Raw genomic sequence first — 18,425 nt, 5'->3', positions numbered from 1 at the left:
CATAAACAATCGATTAATACAGAGTGTGGCAGAAGTAGGTTTACAGTAGTGAATGTACAAAACACAGTTTATAATTGTATTACTATTTATCAATTATTGTATTATTTTTCATACAAATAACAGTAAACCTACTTTTGCTCACTTCTGTACATGTTGTGTATGTTATATGTATTATACACTGTATTCTTAAAGTAAGCTAGAGAAAAGAAAATGTTACTAAAGTCATAAGGAAGAGAAAATACATATATTTTATGCACTCATTATATTGTATATCTCTCTCTTAATTTTTCCCCCCGGTATTTCTAGGCTATACCGTTTGTGAATTTTTCAAATTTTCATAAATGCCCCAATTTTTTCAATATATTGATTGAAAACAATCCACATAGTATAATTGGACCCACACAGCTCAAACCCCTGTTGTTCAAAGGTCAACTGTAAGATCAATCAGCATTCATTGAGAGTGGGTGAAGTCATTACAAATGCTACCTAACTTAACCCTCTTAACACACTCCGATAAATTCAAAGACAATAAACAAATAAAAGGCAGAGTTTTTGCAAGTTAGCATTAGTTGTTTGCCATGATCAAAGCCAGCAGCCCTGAGCTTCCAGAGATCTCAGTAAAGAACAATGACTCTTATTGTTGACTCTTGATTAGCTTCCTGTTTGATTATTTAGACTAGGGGCCTCCGAAACAGGTTTGGCTCAATGGATAGAGTGTCGGCCTGCGGACTGAAAGGTCCCAAGTTCGATTCCGGTCAAGGGCATGTACGGTGGTTGCTGGCACATCCCCAGTAGGGGATTAAAAAGGTCAACTTGCGGCCCCGTTTGGCTTGTGTCTGTAGGTGAAGTGTTGCTGGAACACAGCCAAAACCACTTGTTTACACATTGGCTCCTTCACACGGAGGCTGCCCCCAAAGGCAGGATATCAGAGCGGGCTGTCCGCGCGTGGCCTTCCTGCGTCTCCTCTTGTCCTTGAGTTGAATCCGGGCTGAGCTGCAGGCTCGCCGAGGGGCTGGCTCTGGGTGGGTCTGTCGGCCCCACCATGACCAGGCGCGGTGGGGGCTGTGTGGCCGGCTGTTCCGGCCGTCCTCTCGGACGGGGAAGGCCAGGACCTCCAGGGGAGGCTTCTGCGTCCCGGTGGAGTGAATGCCCCTCCTAGTGAGCAGCTGCTCAGATGGGTCACTCTTCTCTGCTGTTTTCTTTCAGACTCAGCGTGAACCAGGTCACGGACAGTGGGGTCAAGGTGCTCTATGAAGAGCTGACCAAGTACAAGATTCTGATGTATTTAGGGTACGTGTTTCCCAAGAACCCTGGGCTGGCTACTCAGTAAAAGGACCGAGCAGCAGGAGATGGCCATTCCCGTGTGATCAGATGGTTGGGACTGATGGACACGGGCACAGGAAGACCACCGGAGGGGGAAGCAGGAGTCCTGGTTCTGCTTTGGGTCCAGCCAGCTGCCCACTCTTGGAGCAAGTCGGGCAGTCACGCTGGGCCTCAGTCTCCTCGCTTGTATCTTACGATCCTGGTAATATAGGCGAGTGGCGTTATGCGTGCTGGCCGGGGGATGCAATGAGAAGGTAGCGAGGGCTCGTTTTCTAAACAGAATACTGTTTGTTCATCAGACTTCACCGCGCTGGGCACGTGACCCCTCGGCCAGAACCCTGGGGGCAAGACACAGGTCAGAACCCAGAGCACATGCCGAGTAGTGCTGACATGGCGGGACCCCCTTTTAAAATACTTCCGTATTTCTGCAGCCAGACGTAAATGATTATTCAAGCTGGGTGGGATGAGGACCATGAGCAGCTCCATACCAGTTGCCAAAGTTGTGATGAAAAACTGGGTTTTCAGCGTCTGGAATTTTGGAGCTTGCGATGGGAGATTGTGGGCCCACACAGCCAGCCCCACGGCCACTGTTTTTTTTAATTGATTTTAATCAGCTTCTTTGGGCCTCACTTCCCCACGCTGAGCAGCGAGGACATGGGAACACAGGAGAGAGGCCCCTTTCAGCTCAGAGCTCTGTGCATCCGTACAGTCCCCACTGCCCACTTCTTGGGGCGATCTGCTGAATTGGTATCAAGTGGCAAAAATGACTGAAAGGCAGACACTGAGGAGGCCCGGTACTCAGAAACTTCCCCGTCAAGAAGCTCATCAGCATCTTCATCTAAAAATGCCCATCACCTGTCATTCATCGAGCACATATGGAATGATCTCACACAGTCCTTAGGACAGCCCTGTCGGGGTTCCTTCTCACCCCAGTATTATAGACGGAGAAACAGGCACAGAGGCGGTAAGGAACTTGCCGCTGGCCATACAGCGGGAACGTGGCAGAGCGGCTCTGAACCCAGCCTGTGAGGCCCCAGAGCCCCAATCTCGGCTCCCCACGTTCCCTTTCTTTCTTCTTTCAACCCAGACGGCACATCCTCAGTGTTTAAAACTGGGCTCCTTTAGATGACGTCGTGACTCACCACGCTCTCTGCCTGTGCTTTCTCCCGAAGCTTGTACAACAACCAGATCACGGACGTCGGAGCCGGCTACGTCGCCAGGATCGTGGAAGAGTGCACAGGCCTCACGCACCTGAAGTAAGTGGGGCAGGCGGGGCGGCTCTTCATTCAGACAAACAGACTCTCCGTGAAGACTCTCCCCGCAAAGCCTTCTTCTGCTTGCCCGGGGGCCTTACTGGCGAGTCAGGAGACCTGTGCGTGGAAGGTGAGCTGGCCACGCGCAGGATTTATTAACTGGGGGTGAGGCTCGGAGTTGGCGGCTGGATAGCTTGGCATTTTAATGACATTAATTAATGAAGGAAGAAAGGCCCCAGCTATCACCCTTTTTGAAGGTCCTTTTCCCCTTTCGGGCTTTTTTTTTTTATATCTATATGTTTACATCTCTATATAAAAAAAAATTGATTCCAGAGAGGAAGGGAGAGAGAGAGAAAGATGGAAACATCAGTGATGAGAGAGAATCATTGACCGGCTGCCTCCTGCACGCCCCACACGGGGGATCAAGCCCACAACCCGGGCGTGTGCCCTGACCGGGAATTGAACCGTGACCTCCTGGACCACACCAGCCTAGCCTTCAGGCTTCTGTTACAAAATACCATAAGGTAGGCTGCTCATAAACACCTGAAATTCATTTCTTACAGTTCTGGAGGCTGGGGAGTCCAAGACCAAAGTGGTGGCAGATTACGTGTCTGGTGAGGGCCCGATTTCATGTCCATAGATGGGGCCTCACTGTGTGCTCACCTGGTGGAAAAGGGGGAGAGGGGCCTCTTTTATAAGCCGCTCACCCCAATCCTGAGGGCTCCACCCTCATGACCTACGCACCTCCCAAAGGCCCCACCTCCTCATGCCATCACCCTGCGGGTGGGGATTGTGGAACATGACCTTGGGGAGGACACACACATTCAGACCAGGGCACCCATCTAGCTGCAAGGGGGAGCTTGCTTTACCCGGTGGCAGAGCAGCAGGCCTGGAAGAGGGCACTCACCTTAACCATTTGGGGACACTCACCTTGACCATTTGCGGCTGCAGCCAGCACCTCCTCACTCTGCTGACGGACACGAGTGACACTCAGAGGTCACTTAACCCCAGGGGCCGCTCCAGTCGCCGAGCTTCTGCAGGTGGTTACCATCACCTGGAGTGGAATCCTGACTGGTCTCCTCTGGCCTTCGGGTCCTTCCGAGTGGGAGTGTGGGGCGTAGCTGCCGTGGGTCCCAGAGAAAGGCCACGCCCCCGAGAGGGCCCAGAGGGGCCTCTGTGCTGGGATGAGGGTGACCGAGTCCCCTCCCAGCAGGAGGCAGACGCGGGCTCAACTCTCTCTCTGCAGACTGGGGAAAAACCAGATAACCAGCGAGGGAGGCAAGTGTCTTGCCCTGGCTGTGAAGAAAAGCAAATCCATCTTGGAGATCGGGTGAGTATGGACAACTGCACACGTGGAGAGACCGACAGCCTGGTCTCTCCGTGAGCACCTGCCGGTCTTCTTGCTCCGAACACACCACAGGCCGCTGGGCAAGCCGTGGGAGGCACAGGAGCTTTCACCGGGCGCTCGGGGCCCCACTGGCTTCTGCCCAGGAGATGCTCTTTATCCTTTTGACTCTGAAACCCCAAGCAGCTCACTGCAGGGCTGATAGGTCCCTAAAAGATGACAGCTCACTACGGGGCTGACAGCTCACTAGGGGATGACGGCACTAGGGGAGGACGGCTCACTAAGAGATGACAGTTCACTAGGGGATGACGGCTCACTAGGGGATGACAGTTCACTAGGGAATGATGGCTCACTAGGGGATGACGGCACTAGGGGAGGACGGCTCACTATAGGATGATAGCTCACTAGGGAATGACAGCTCACTAGGGGCTGACGGCTCACTAGGGGATGACAGCTCACTAGGGGATGATGGCTCATTGGGGATGACAGCTCACTAGGGGCTGACGGCTCACTAGGGGCTGACGGCTCACTAGGGGCTGATGGCTCACAGTGGGCTGACAGCTCACTAGGGGCTGACGGCTCACAGTGGGCTGACAGCTCACTAGGGGATGATGGCTCATTGGGGATGACAGCTCACTAGGGGCTGACGGCTCACTAGGGGATGACAGCTCACTAGGGGATGATGGCTCATTGGGGATGACAGCTCACTAGGGAATGACGGCTCATTGGGGATGACAGCTCACTAGGGGCTGACGGCTCACTAGGGGCTGACGGCTCACTAGGGGCTGACGGCTCACTAGGGAATGACGACTCACTAGGGGATGACGGCTCACTATGGGATGACAGTTCACTATGGGATGACAGTTCACTAGGGGATGACAGTTCACTAGGGGATGACGACTCACTAGGGGATGACGGCTCACTATGGGATGACGGCTCACTAGGGGATGACGACTCACTAGGGGATGACGGCTCACTATGGGATGACAGTTCACTATGGGATGACAGTTCACTAGGGGATGACAGCTCACTAGGGGCTGACGGCTCACTAGGGGCTGACGGCTCACTATGGGATGACGGCTCACTAGGGGATGACGGCTCACTAGGGGCTGACGGCTCACCAGCAGGCCAGGGGGAGCGGGCGCTCCCTTCACTGTCTCGCCTCTGCCCTCAGGATGTGGGGCAATCAGATCGGCGATGAAGGAGCACAGGCCTTCGCAGAGGCTCTGAGGAACCACCCCAGCTTGACCAACCTCAGGTAACCGCTGTGTCTGACCCCTGGGTGGCAGGGGAGGAGCCAAAGGGAAGAGGGCGGCCGGCTTTCCTAATGAGAGAGGTGTGTGTGTGTGTGTGTGTGTCTTTTTAAACGTTTCTATGGACATACAGGAGACATTACATTAAGTGAGTCAAGTCCACGGCTCTGTGTTCAGCTCGGTGGTTTGACACAGGCACCCACCCAGGCCGAGGCCGAGGATACTGCCAGCCCCTCGGCCGTGTCCCCTTGCCCCATGGGGGTGGGAGGAATTCTTAAGTCCAGATACACTGAGAGGGGCACTGGGCAGTGGATTCCTGCCCTTCCTCATTCTCAAGGCGAGTGCTGGACAGAGGGACCCCTTGTCCTTCTGGCCAAACCTCAGAGCCTCGGTGTTCCCCGCCACTGGCGTTCTTCCTGCCCCTGGAATGAGTCTGAGACGGCGGGGCAGTGGCAGTCCCTGCTCTGGGAGGACAGACCGTGCCTGCTGTCTCCACCTGACCTCCCGCGCTGAGCCTGTGCCCTGGAGCAGCAGCGCCCGGTGGCTGCCCGTGAGACTTCCTGTCTCCAGGCAGCTGGGCCTCCAGCCAGTCTCCGGGCTGCTCGGGCTGCGGAAGCCAACGCCTCCTGCAATGATCCCCTCACGTGTCTTCCTCCCAGCCTGGCTGCCAACGGCATTTCGACAGGAGGCGGAAAAAGCCTCGCGCAGGCCTTGCACTGGAACACGTCGCTGAGAATATTCTGGTAATTCCCAGATCCCGCCGGAAGGCTGAGAATCCCTTAGAGAGGTGCGCCAGACAGACCCTCCGAGTCACCGCCCCCTTCCTCTCCAGGCTCACCCAGAACGCACTCGATGATGAAGTGGCAGACAGCATGGCAGAGATGCTGAAAGTCAACCAGACGTTGAAGCATTTATGGTAACTCAGAACCCTGGGATTCCACACTGGGCTGCTTTTGAAAACGTTTGATTAAAACCATTGGTCGGCTGAAACCGGTTTGGCTCAGTGGTAGAGCGTCGGTCTGCGGGACTGAAAGGTCCCAGGTTCGATTCCGGTCAGGGGCATGTACGTTGGTTGCGGGCACATCCCCGGTAGGGGATGGGCAAGAGGCAGCTGGTCGATGTTTCTCTCTCATCGACGTTTCTAACTCTCTATCTCCCTTCCTCTCTGTACAAAATCAATAAAATATATATTTAAAAAAAAAACAACCAAACAAAAAAAAAAAAAACCAGTGGTCGGCAAACTCGTTAGTCCACAGAGTCACATATCAACAGTACAACTATTGAAATTTCTTTTGAGAGCCAAATTTTTTAAACTTAAACTTCTCCTAACGCCACTTCTTCAAAATACTTGCCAAAGTCGTGGTATTTTGTGGAAGAGCCACACTCAAGGGGCCAAAGAGCCGTGTGTGGCTCGTGAGTCACAGTTTGCCGACCACGGATTTAAACTGCGTATGCCATACAATTCACCTTTTTGATTCACCACTGCAATGTTTTTCAAGGTTGTGCAATCATTACTGCTATCTAATTCTAGGGCAGTTTTACCCTTCCCACTTCCCTACCCCCAATACCTGTATGATTAGACACTCATTCCCCAGCCTTCCCCTCCCCTGCTGGTCCCGCAACCACTACTCCGCTTTGCCTGTTCTGGGCATTTCATAGACATGAATCATAGCATGTGACCTTTTGTCTCTGTGTTCTTTCATAGTGCACGTTTTCAAGGTTCACCTACATTTTAGCACATATCCGTGCTTTTTATGGAGGGGTGACATTCCATATGTCCATGGTTCTTCCACATTTTCTATGTCTATCTGGGTTGCTTCTCCTTTTTTACTATCATGAATAATGCTGCTGTGAACATTCATGTGCATGCCTGTGTGTGATCATGCATTTTCATTTCTCTTGGGTGTCTACTTAGGAATGGAATTGCTGGGTCACGTGATCACTATGAATATGTGAGGAATTGCCGGACTGTTTTCCAAAGCATTGCTCTACTTTGCATTCCCATCAGCAACGTAGGAGGGTTCCCCTTTCTCCAAGTTCTCTCCAACCCTTGTCATTGGCCGTCTTTCTGAATCTTGCCCTCCTAGTGGGTGTGAAGTGGTGTCTCGTTGTGGTTTCGATCTTCATTTCATTGATGACTAACAATGGTGGGTGTCTTTTCATGCTGCTGTTGGCCGTTGATATATCTTCTTTGGAGAAATGTCTCTAAATCCTTTACCCCTTTTTAAATTGGACTATTTGCCTTTCTTATCACCGAGTTGTAAGAGTTCTTGATATATTCTGGGTGCCAGACATTTGTTAGATATTAGAGGCCTGGTGCACGAAATTCACGCAAGGGGCTCAGCCCTCGAAGCCCTGGCTTCATCCGGGAAGGTTGTCTGGCTGGTGGTTCCGCTGTTCTGCCGTCCGGTCTAATTAGCATATTATGCTTTTATTAGTATAGATAGGATTTGCAAATATTTCTTCTGTGGGGTTTCTCACTTTTTTGTTTTTAATGGAAGTTGTATTCCTGTATCATCTCAATAGTTTCTTCCTTGTGCCCTAGCTGGTTTGGCTCAGTGGATAGAGCGTTGGCTTGTGTACCGAAATGCACTGGGTTCGATTCTGGTCAAGGGTACCTGCCCGGGTTGTGAACTCAATCTCCAGTGTGGGGTGTGCGAGGAGGCAGCTGATGAATGATTCTCTCTCATCATTGATGTTTCTCTCTCTCTCTCTCCCTCTCCCTCTCTGAAATCAGTAAAAATGTATTTAAAACAAAATAGTTTCTCCCATGTATTTGACCTTATCCCTTCCTACGTGGTGCGATGTGGCTGTTTGTGTGGGGATCTCCCTGTGGTCTCTGTCCAGCGTTAGTGGAGTGCTAGCGGCCGTGCTGGGGATGGCCATGTGAGCAGGCGCCACCGTTAGCTCCCTCCCGCCGCCTCCTCCAGCGGAGACCACGTATTCCTTCCTGGAACCCTGCACTTCCTGCCACTGTGTGGCCCTTCGCAGTGTCCCCACACACCTGAACTTCATCACCCCTTCAGGCCGGCGTGGGTTGAACTCCGCCCCTCTGCCTCAGCTCCTTGGAAGTGGGTGACGGGAATGCGGGAAGGAGCCGGAGCCGGTCAGAAGCCACGGAGAACTTCCCTTTGACGGCGGACGCTTCTGCGATGGCCGCAGACGGGACGAGACCCGGCGCTGCTCTGGCTTTTCACTTTCTGGAGGGCGACCTCCGAAGCGCAGCAGCTTTGAATTTGGGGAAGTCCGGTCTGTCTGTTTCCCCTTTGGCTGCTTGTGCTGTAGGTATCTTTCTAAGATGCAGGCCCCAGAGGTTCACCGCTCGCCACTCTCTGAAGTGCTGTGGTTTTGCTCTCGTCTTGGTTTTCCATCCAGGCGGGTTGATGTTTGCGTGTGGAACGAGACAATGGGGTACAGCTTTGCTCTCTTGCCCCTGGTTGTCCCAGCACCACTCGCTGAAAAAACCATCTTCCCCTTTCCCACGGCCCTGGCACTTTTGCTGAAAAGTCAGTTGACCACCAGAGTAGCGTTTCTCGGGTAATTTCTGGGCTTTCTCGTCTAGTGCACGGATGCACGTGTTCGCCCCGTGCCAGCAGCGCTGTGCTGGTTGGTCAGTGCCCCTTCCTGGGAAGTTTTGAGCTTGGGAATTGGGAGTCCTCTGGCCGTGTTCTTCGTCCTTAAGGTTGTCTTGAGGACAACCTGGGTCTTGGCCATCCTGGGCCCCCTGCATTTCCTAATGAATTTTAGATCGCCGTGTCAGTTTCGGTGGAAACAGCCAGACTGTGCTTTTTATATAATTTGATTGGTTGGTTGGTTTCCTTTCTTTTTCCTGGCCGGTAGATTTCCTCTTATGCGCTTCCTGAGGTGAGGCCAGGCCAGCCCCCCGGGGGGAGCGAGCTGGCCGGGCCTGGAGAGGGAGCCTGGGCTGCTTCGTGCCAGCTCAGCTCTACGGGCCCGGGTGGGGATAGCCTGGAGAGCGTGTGCCTGAGCCCCCTGCAAGGCCAGGGGTGGCTGCCTCGAAGGAAGTCACTGGAAAGCGGCAGAGCTGAACTGAACGCAGTTGGACTGAACGCAGAACTCCGTGCCCACGGCCAGGTGCTCGTTCTGCTTTTGGCAAGCATGTCAAGTGACATGCAGTCACGCGTGTTAGGTCATCACCTCTGCACGGGGTCTGAGGTCCAGCCTTGAGGAGAGGGGGCTGGAGCACTGGGTCCCAGCTGCAGGCTGCTGTCACTGTCCCGTGTGCGTGGACAGTGATGGCAACACGGGCTCCCCTCCCCTGGGCCCGTGGCACGGACTGCGAGAACGGCTTCAAACATGTCGTCCCATTCAAACCTCACACACTGCTGGTAGGAAGATGCTCTCAGTTACTCCCATTTTACAGATAAGGCACCTGAGGCACAGAGAGCCTGTGTATTTCTTCAAGGACCCATCGCTGGGGAGTGGGGAGTTGAACCGCTGTGATCTGCCGCCTCTTTAAGGGGTTGGCCCTTTCGCACTTTGGTAAGGCTGCCTCCTTGGGTCAAAGCCCAGGAGGTCTCAGGGTTCAGTTCGGTATTAGGCTCACTGCAGATGGCCAGGAGTGAGGGGAGAGCCCGTGATGAAGCAGACACATCGCTGCAGAGGGAACTGCCCAGGGGGGCGTTTCAGGCTCTGCCAGGCTCCCGGCGGTCTGCACCCACTGCTCCATCCCGATCGCTGCTGCCCAGTGAAACGGGATTGCTCCTCGAGGCCCCATTATCACTGATCACTGCTTCCCCACGGGGCCCCGAGGGGCATCAGGGACTGTTGCTCCTCTCGCCCTCTCATGGCGGGGAGGGCATGGCCCCCTCCTGAAGCCATTGTTCCCCGCAAAAAAGAGAATGGCCAGCTGGTTGCTACTTCAGCTTTGAAAACTGCCTTGCCTTCCCCTCACCACCTGGAAGGAGACCTGCCTGTCTACTCCCCAGCATGCGTCTGAGAGTCTGTGTGGTCTCCAGGCATTCCTGATTGGGCTCCTCTGCAGAGAGCTGGGCCAAGCACACACACATATGTATGCTCACCCGTTAAGCTGTCTCTGTGGGAACGCACGGATGTATGATGCTCACTGTAAGAAATAGAGACATCAAGCATTCCAAAGGCTGGATTGGATGTAGGTGATCTTACCCAGGTTAAAGGTCATGAGGATTCAGTTCTCCCCGGCCCCGTCTTCCCCCACCATCCTGTCAGGTACCCTGGCGAAGGGGGCAGGGTTGATCCGGCGCCGTGTGCCTGACACTAACAACACATCCTTCTTCCAGGCTTATCCAGAACCAGATCACAGCCAAGGGGGTCGCCCGGCTGGCAGACGCCTTAGAGAAGAACACCGGCATCATGGAGATTTGGTAAGACCCGCTCATCCCTCGTGGTGATGGCAGTGTGTGCTGAGCACCACTGGCTGTGCGCCAGGTACCAATTGCCCCCAGGAGGGCAATTCCATCTATTCCCAGCGCCGTGAGCCTGTCCGTAGAAACCAGTCCAATCCCACACTGCAGGCAGCAGCTCCCCGTGAGGCTGTCTCTGAGGGAGGGCCTGCGTCCGGTCACCGCTGTGTCCCCAGGAACTGGCGCTGCTCTTCATTCGTTTGCTGAATAACCGAGTGCTTGTGTTGGCACTGACAATCCAGTGGCGAAGGAAATGGAGCTGCCCTCGTAGGTTTGTCATCTAGTGAGGGTGACACAGTGAAAAAACACACATTCAAACCCAGCTGGTGTGGCTCAGTGGTCGAGCAGCGCCCCATGAACCAGGAGGTCGAGGTTGGATTCCCAGTCAGGGCACATGCCCAGGTTGAAGGCTTGATCCCCAGTGTGGGGCATGCAGGAGGCAGCCAATCAATGACTCTCTCTCATCATTGATGTTTCCATCTCTTCCCTCCTTTCTCTGAAATCAATAAAAACATTAAAAATTATTTTTAAAAATCACTCAAGTAATTATTTAATTAAATCGTGGTGAGTGCTACAAAGGGGAAAGCTAGGAAGGGGACCTACCACGGGTGAGGTCCCGGGACGGTCTAAGGCAGTGGCACTGGAAGTAAGCCGTAAAAGATGACGAGGAGTCAGCCGGCGGAGTGGGAGGGAAGGTGGTCCCGGGCAGGTGGAACAGCATATGCAAAAGCCCGGAGGCAGGAAGGAGCATGATGTCAAGGAGCGTGCGCCTCGGGGCTCAGACAGTGAGCGAGAGGGTCAACGGGGGCGGAGGACGGGGAAGCTGGACCACAAAAGGCGTGTGTGTCCCGTGACATCGTTGGGTGTTTATCCTAAGAGCCGTGGGAAGTCACTGAAGGGTGTGCAGCAAAAGGGGGTATGATCATATTTGCATTTTACTTGTCTCTCTTTCTCCAACAGCCTAAATGGGAACTTGTTCAAGCTCGAGGAGGTCAGAGGCTTTGAGGGTGAGAAGCGGCTGGTCCTTTCCTGAGAGGATGCCTTCCTGTCCGAGGCTCTGACCCTGGGAGGGGCGCTGGCAGCAGCAGCAGCCGCTCTGCGGTCACCCGTCTTAGGTGGCGTCTTGCTTGGGGCCTGCCGGGAGCCCAGGGCCTTCACAGATGCTCTGACGGGCAGTTTCACGGAGAAGCGTGGGCTTTGTGAGCCATATTGTTACTGGAAGCGTACATGCAGAGACGGTCCCAAGTGCCCACGGTCATGGAAACCGCATCCAGAGGAATGGCTGAGCTCATAGGACGCCGGCCCTGGCAGCTGGGGGACTGGGATGTCGATGCCCCCCTCACCGAGCCGCCGAGGACATGGTGCAGAGAAGATGCTCCGTGAACAACAAGTGTTTTGCCTGCAATGTGGTGCTGCCCTCCCACTTCACAGCTGTAGCCCCGTGTGGGGTGGCAGTGGGTGCCAAGGAGAAGACTCGGCACAGGCTTTTTCTTTCTTTTTTTTTTTCTTTTTTTAAAATATTTTTATTGATTTTACACAGAGAGGAAGGGAGAGGGATAGAGAGTTAGAAACGTCGATGAGAGAGATACATCGACCAAGCTGCCTCTTGCACACCCCCCACTGGGGGATGTGCCCGCAACCAATGTACATGCCCTTGACCGGAATCGAACCTGGGACCTTTCAGTCCGACGCTCTATCCACTGAGCCAAACCGGTTTCGGCTCGGCACAGGCTTTTCCATCCTGGGGCCTCCCTGCCAACCAAGACCACTGGATGCTCTAGCTGAGAGCGAGGGCGTTGCTGGCTTTCCCACGGCGAGGGCTGACCTCCAGAGACTCCCACTGAGGCAGAGCTGCTCTGCCCCAGGAAGACTGTCCGCCCTGAGGAACAGGCGTGGCTTACCCTTGTGTCCTGGCACCCACAGAGCCCCCTCTCCCCTGCCCGCCTCAGGTCTCCCGCCTGAGGAGTTGTGAGGGTGACGGAGTTGGAGCCAAGAGTCAGGCAGCTCTGAGGACCCGCTAGCACGTTGGGTGCTAACGGGGGAGGGTGGCGGTGGGACTAGATGACCTGCCCTTTTGCAAGTTAGTTTGTTAATAAATCCTGAATACACTGTTTCTGTTGCCTGAGTCCGGGATGCCCTAGGGACTAGATCTGGTGAGCAGTTTCCTGATCCCCACGCTGGCACCTCCAGTGCACTGGGCGGGGCCCTGGGTGACCGTGGGGAGAGCCTGGTGCCGTCAGAGGCGTCTTCATTCTGGTCTTTCACAGGCCTCTCCGTCCACCACCAAGTCCAGACAGTGGCTGCTCGGAGGGAATGACTGAGGCAGGGGCGGGGGCCAGGGCATGTTGGCTTGGACCAAATCTCACGGCCTCCCCGCTGTGCCAAGAGAGGTCCTGGCAGGCCACGCCCGATGTCCACTCTGTTCCTCGGCCCTTGGGCTGAGTGGAGGACCCAGAGGTACCAAGCTGAGGGGTTGGACACGAGAGGGGAAGGGGAAGCAGCACCTTTGTGTCCTCAGCAGCCTGTTGGGAAGGGTGCAGTTCTACCGGTGCCTGGGCTGTGGGGGAAATTCTGTGCAGTCACCAGCCGCGTGGTGGCCATTCCCATAGGCGCTGTTTGGCAGTTCCTACCCACCTCGCCTCTTCCCCCAGATCTGCACATTCACCTACAGTCACCCTGAGGCAGCAATCCTCCTCTGCCAGAGAATCTGGGCACAGATATGCCAAAAGCACCAAGGCGGATGCACAGAGCCAGAGAGCCACATTTCTTAGCCGACACACTAGTACTGGATTACACCCCTCGCTCTCAACTTCTGAGTCTAAAATTTATTCGGAAACGACCACAAGTGATGGCTTTTAGAGACTCAAAATCTACATGCTGTTGGCTTACGTTCCATTTGGAAATACCTTGGTCTTCTAGGTGAGGAATGACAGGTTTTTCTCTCACAAAAGTAGATTCGGGACCTTAACTTGGTGGGCAGAGACGTGGGGACTTTCCTAGGCAAGACAGACACAATGGAAAACGGGAAAGGACAAGAAAAGAGAATTCCGAAAACTCGGATACAATTCTTTCTTTTCACAGGAAAGAAGCCACAGCTCCCACGTTTCAGACGTGTGTTTCTGGCACATGCCTGCCGGCTGTGAACTTACCGGGCGGCATCGGGCTGGTCCTGAGTGAGGCTGCTGGAACCTCCATTTCTGCCTTGAAAAGGGAATGGAGAGCCCCGACTGGCAGGGCGGGTTGAGGATGAAACAGCTGATGCAAGGAAAGCAGTCACACAGAGCCGCACGGCCGCTGCTCAGCACGTGCTGGTTATTACCAAACCGATGTTTCTCTTTTCCGCTCACAGGAGAACCCACAGGTTGTCCACATCTCTTAGGTTTAGGGAACTTCTCAACAAGGTCAAACATAGGGCTGGAAGGTCTCAAAGTCAAGTCCAAAAAATATTCAACACTGAGCTTCCTGCAACAGCCTAGCTTTGTCAGTGAAAAGCACAGGCATTAGTTTCCATCATTGTTAACAAAGAGCCCTGCCATGTAAGCATCACTCACTGACCGCGAGGCGGGCCCATGTCTTCCTGGCACCGCGGGGAGCCAGCCCCAGCACACAAAACCAGCCCAGGAGCCTTTGCCAGGCATTTCCAGCTCCTGAACTGGGAAGGAGCAGTTGGCTCACTGCTATCCAGGGCTGGCACTCATCTACTTCAGTAATTAAACAACCACCAACCAACCAACCTTGCTGTGGAGCTGGAAGACAAAGCCATGACCATTATCCCAGCACATGGATAGGAATTTTAATAAAGGTGGAATTTACTCATGAGGAGGCCCTGGATCAAGTTACCCCGCAGATGGGCTCAAGGCAGAGCTGCAGGGCCCAGGGCCATCCCAGCACCATTCTCTCAGCCTTAAAACTGCATCAGCTGCACCCACAATCAGCTTAGAACCTTTAGTGGCACTAAGCACTGAAACGGTCATGGGCCCCTGATGATCTGTAACTTAAAAAAAATAATAATAAATAAACAATAGTAAATTATAAAGTAAGTGCCAGGATGCTAAACAAGTTTCTGGTTTTTCCCATGACAACTTGGGTACTTTCTTGGAGAATAACAAATATCAAAATATCTCAAATTTCTTTCATTATTTTTTCTGTCTCAGTGCTTTATTTTTTAACTATAAAAGCAATATCACAATATGGAAATAAAAATTTAAACTTGTGATAACATTATACTAACTCAGTATTTTACCTTTTTGCATGTCATCTTCCCGGGTTTTGCCTTCTTTGTTTTTACTGTGGTAAAATATATAACATAGAATTTGCCATCCTACCCATTTTTAGTGCAGTTCAATGGTATTACATGTAGTCACACTGCAGCGCAACCATCACCACCACCCAGCTCCGGGACTCTCTTGTTCTTGCAAAACCGAAACTCTGTCCTCATTAATGCCACATCCTCTCCCCCAAACCCCCACACCCATGTTCCTGGCAACGAGCCCTCTACTTTCTCTTTCTATGATTTGACTACTCTAATGCCCCTATATACAGGGGATCATGCAGTGTTAATCTGTTGTGTCCGGCTTCTTTTCCATGCAGTGTAGGGGTGAAGCAGGTGGTTTGGAAGCAGGTGGAGTGAGAGAACAGAAGGAAGCCAGCAGTGTCCCTTTGAATAGGATTGACACTCCTGCCCTGGACTCTCGCCCTAGTTCAAGCATGTCAAACTCAAAGGCTAACACGGACCGAATAAACAAGGTTTAAGTCTGTGGGCCACAAAAAATCAAAAGGTTCAGTTCTCATAGAAAGGTAGGTTTATTTCGGGAAGTGCAGTACAAAAAGAACAAGAGCGATGACAAAATTAATGTTTCTTCCTGACACTTGGCTTCTCTCCTCTGCCACCATCTTTCCTACTTCAGGGGAAACCTTGTTTGCAGTGATTACTTCCAAGGTCAGGGTCAGTAATTCTGGGATCTGGACAGGAGACCTATTTCCTTTCATAATTGTCAATACTGCTCACACCATTATATTGGCTGGGCCGCAAAAATATTCGTGTGGGCATGCTAGCCCTAGGTCAGCGGTCACCAACCAGTGGTCCAAGGTCCAAAAGGTTGGCGACCACTGCCCTGGATGGTGTTCAGGCTGCCCCACCCCCACTCTCACCCCTCACTTCCCCACACAGATCATCGCTCAGAAGGGCACAGGCAGTAACTACAGCTGGGCTGCAGGGAAGATGAACGGCCCACAAGCTGGCATCTCTTTGAAGGTTGATACTGTGCTAGAACCACTTAGTAGACAGGACAGCTGCGTTTTCAAAATCAGGTTTCCTTGATATAAAAGTATACATATGTATGGCTCTATCAGTGGATAGAGCGTCAGCCTGTGCACTGAAGTGTTCTGGGTTCGATTCCAACCAAGGGCACATGCCCGGGTTGCAGACTCAATCCCCAGTTTGGGGGTGCAGGAGGCAGCCAATCAACGATTCTCTCTCATCGATGCTTCTCCCTCTCCCTTCCTCTCTAAAATCAATAAAAACATATTAAATAAATAAAATATTCGTATATATGGATGTGCCCTTACTTTGCCTAAAAAAACCCAATCTAATCGAGCCCATTCACACTGGTTCTGATGGCAACTTCCTCTCAGCAACCCCGTGAAGGAGGACTGATCTCATGAATAAGGAAACAGACCCAGTGAGGGTGGATAGGCATCGTGTCATACTGATCAGGACGCACGTGAAATGGAACAAGTCCTGGCCAGTGTGGCTCAGTTGGTTGTGCGCTGTCCCATGCACCCAGAGGCTATGAGTTCCATTCCTGGTCAGAGTACATGCCCTGGCTTCTGGCTCAATCCCCAGTGGGCTGTCATGCAGAAGGCAGCCAACTGATGTCTGACTCTCACATCGCTATTTCTCTAAAGACATTTTTTTTTTTAATGGAACAAAAGAAAGGCAAAACCCTTCAATAAAGACGTTTTGGCAAACGTAGAAAAGTTGACAAAGTCTGAGATGACAAAACCCTTCGTGTGGCCAGTGAGGACACGTGCTAACATGCCCACGGTCACACACGTTACGGGCAAGAACGAGGACACGGGCCTTCTGCTGGTGTTACTTTCCCCGTTCTGACTGTGTGACCTTCGGCTCACTCAGCAATAACCTTTCTGCCACACCCATTCCTAGTAATCCTAGCCATTGGGGTGGGTGAAACAATGATCTCCCTGCCCTAGGGTTCGCTGGGTAGCCTGGTCTTCACGCCTAGGTCCGAGGAGCTAAAAGCGACAGGATCCAGAGCCCCATGTACAGGCCTCGCTGTCTGAGAGTCGCAGGGACAGGAGCTCCTGGCGAGTGAGCCAGTGGCTTCCTCACTGGCCACAGGCCCTCCAACCCCCAGCACCGGACTGACCAAAGCAGTAGGTGCACAGGGAAAGCTGGAGGTCAGAGTGGGCGATTCTCATCACAAGAGGGCAGCACACGCCCAGCAGTGACCCATCACGCACATGGCCCAGAGGAGTCGGGACCAGTGACGGAGGGTGACTGAGGGATTTATTTGGGTAAGACTCCCTCCAAAGTACATGGTTTTAAAAGCAACTGCATTGCTCCAGCCCATTCATCTGAGTTCAGAGACACTGGTAAGCAAGGAGGCCGGCCCAGGGCACCCAGAACACCACTGTGACAGACCGTTCTCGGGGGCTAGGATCTGGGTTCAAACCCCAGTGCTCCCAGAAGCGGTGTGACCTTGGACAAGTGACTCAGCTTTTCTGTGCCTGAGTTTCCTGCCCACACCAGCAGCTCCCCTCGCAGGGCTGTTGTGCGAAGTATTATCATAGATGAGTGTATGTAAAGCACACGGGGTAGGGCTCCAGCAATGGGAGCTCAGGTTACCTCCAGCTCCTTTTCCCTCCAGCACTGCCTCAGTGAGGATCAGGGACCAGGCGAGAGCAGAGGGCCGGCTGGCCATCCTTCCCATCCTGAGCCCCGCGCACCAACCCCACAACACCACAGCTATTTTCAAACAGCGCAAGCTCCCGACTCCTCAGCAGCCCGGAGACCGGAGGCCATGGCCAAGGCTGAACACCTGTGGGCTGAGCGCCAAGCAGCCCCGACACGGGCACGCGTCCAGCCGTTCAGAAGCTGCGGCAGGGAAGCCCGAGCCCACATGCATCCCGATCCGACTCCACCAGCTGCTCCCCACACGGAAGCCCCGTGGCCCAAGGGCACTGCGTTCTTTGATGGCAGCAGGCGGCTCCCGGGTCCTAGTGTTTCTCTCTTTCCCTCGTCACCATGGCTCTGCATGAAGCAGAAGGGAAAGAGGGGCGTCCTGAGAGCCAGCAGGAGAGGACAGAACAAAACAGACCAAATCAGGAAGGTGGAGGGGGATGGGCCAACTCCGGAAACCCTGACTTCCACCCTGCTGTCGCCCTGGGTCCAGGAACCGGCCCCGCGTGTGTGGGCCACCAGCCCGCCTCTTGGACAAAGTCCAGTGGAGCCGGCAGCTCATGGGCCAGAGCAGCTGTGATGGGTGCCCGTCTGCCACCAGCACTTCCAGATGGCCCAGGGGTGCCCACAGGCAGCGTGCAGGGCTCCCTCCTGCTGAGAGGCGCGTACTTCGCTCCCCTTCCCCAGGAGGCCTTGGTGGTGGTGAACGAGGCCCTGCCATTGGAATCACCCGGCCCAGCTCAACCTGTGCTCACCGCCGCCCCTGGAAGATTTTCTCAGACCGTTTCCCTCCTCCCACTCCCACCATGAAATTCTGACACCACAGACAAACTGTTTTATGGACTTGATGTACTTGGGATCTTTGGAAGGCCGCAAACCACTGAATACCAAGTTCTTTTCTGTCCCCCAAGAACCAACTTCCACTCC

The 18,425-nt window shown here is 53.5% G+C and overlaps 1 protein-coding gene across 5 annotated transcripts in view; it reads left to right on the top strand.

Moving 5' to 3' along the window:
- The window catches only part of NOD1 (nucleotide binding oligomerization domain containing 1), a 28,238-nt gene extending 16,115 nt beyond the window's left edge, over positions 1–12,123 (top strand). For 2 of the 5 annotated variants that reach the window (XM_036453754.2, XM_036453756.2), the window contains exons 5-12: positions 1,207–1,290; positions 2,496–2,579; positions 3,823–3,906; positions 5,096–5,179; positions 5,834–5,917; positions 6,007–6,090; positions 10,454–10,537; positions 11,537–12,123. In XM_036453754.2, the coding sequence (XP_036309647.1) occupies positions 1,207–1,290; positions 2,496–2,579; positions 3,823–3,906; positions 5,096–5,179; positions 5,834–5,917; positions 6,007–6,090; positions 10,454–10,537; positions 11,537–11,609 (661 nt within the window). In that variant the 3' untranslated portion in view covers positions 11,610–12,123. Of the gene's footprint in view, positions 1–1,206; positions 1,291–2,410; positions 2,580–3,139; positions 3,191–3,822; positions 3,907–5,095; positions 5,180–5,833; positions 5,918–6,006; positions 6,091–10,453; positions 10,538–11,536 lie in introns of those variants that run through there. The other 3 variants (XR_004990673.2, XR_004990674.2, XR_004990675.2) reach the window with 3 other exon arrangements.
- Positions 12,124–18,425: the final 6,302 nt, after the last annotated feature.

Source organism: Pipistrellus kuhlii, unplaced genomic scaffold (genome assembly GCF_014108245.1).
Source record: "Pipistrellus kuhlii isolate mPipKuh1 unplaced genomic scaffold, mPipKuh1.p scaffold_m20_p_26, whole genome shotgun sequence".
In the NCBI taxonomy this organism is placed as follows: Eukaryota; Metazoa; Chordata; class Mammalia; order Chiroptera; family Vespertilionidae; genus Pipistrellus; species Pipistrellus kuhlii.
This window is presented reverse-complemented; position numbering and strand designations above follow the sequence as displayed.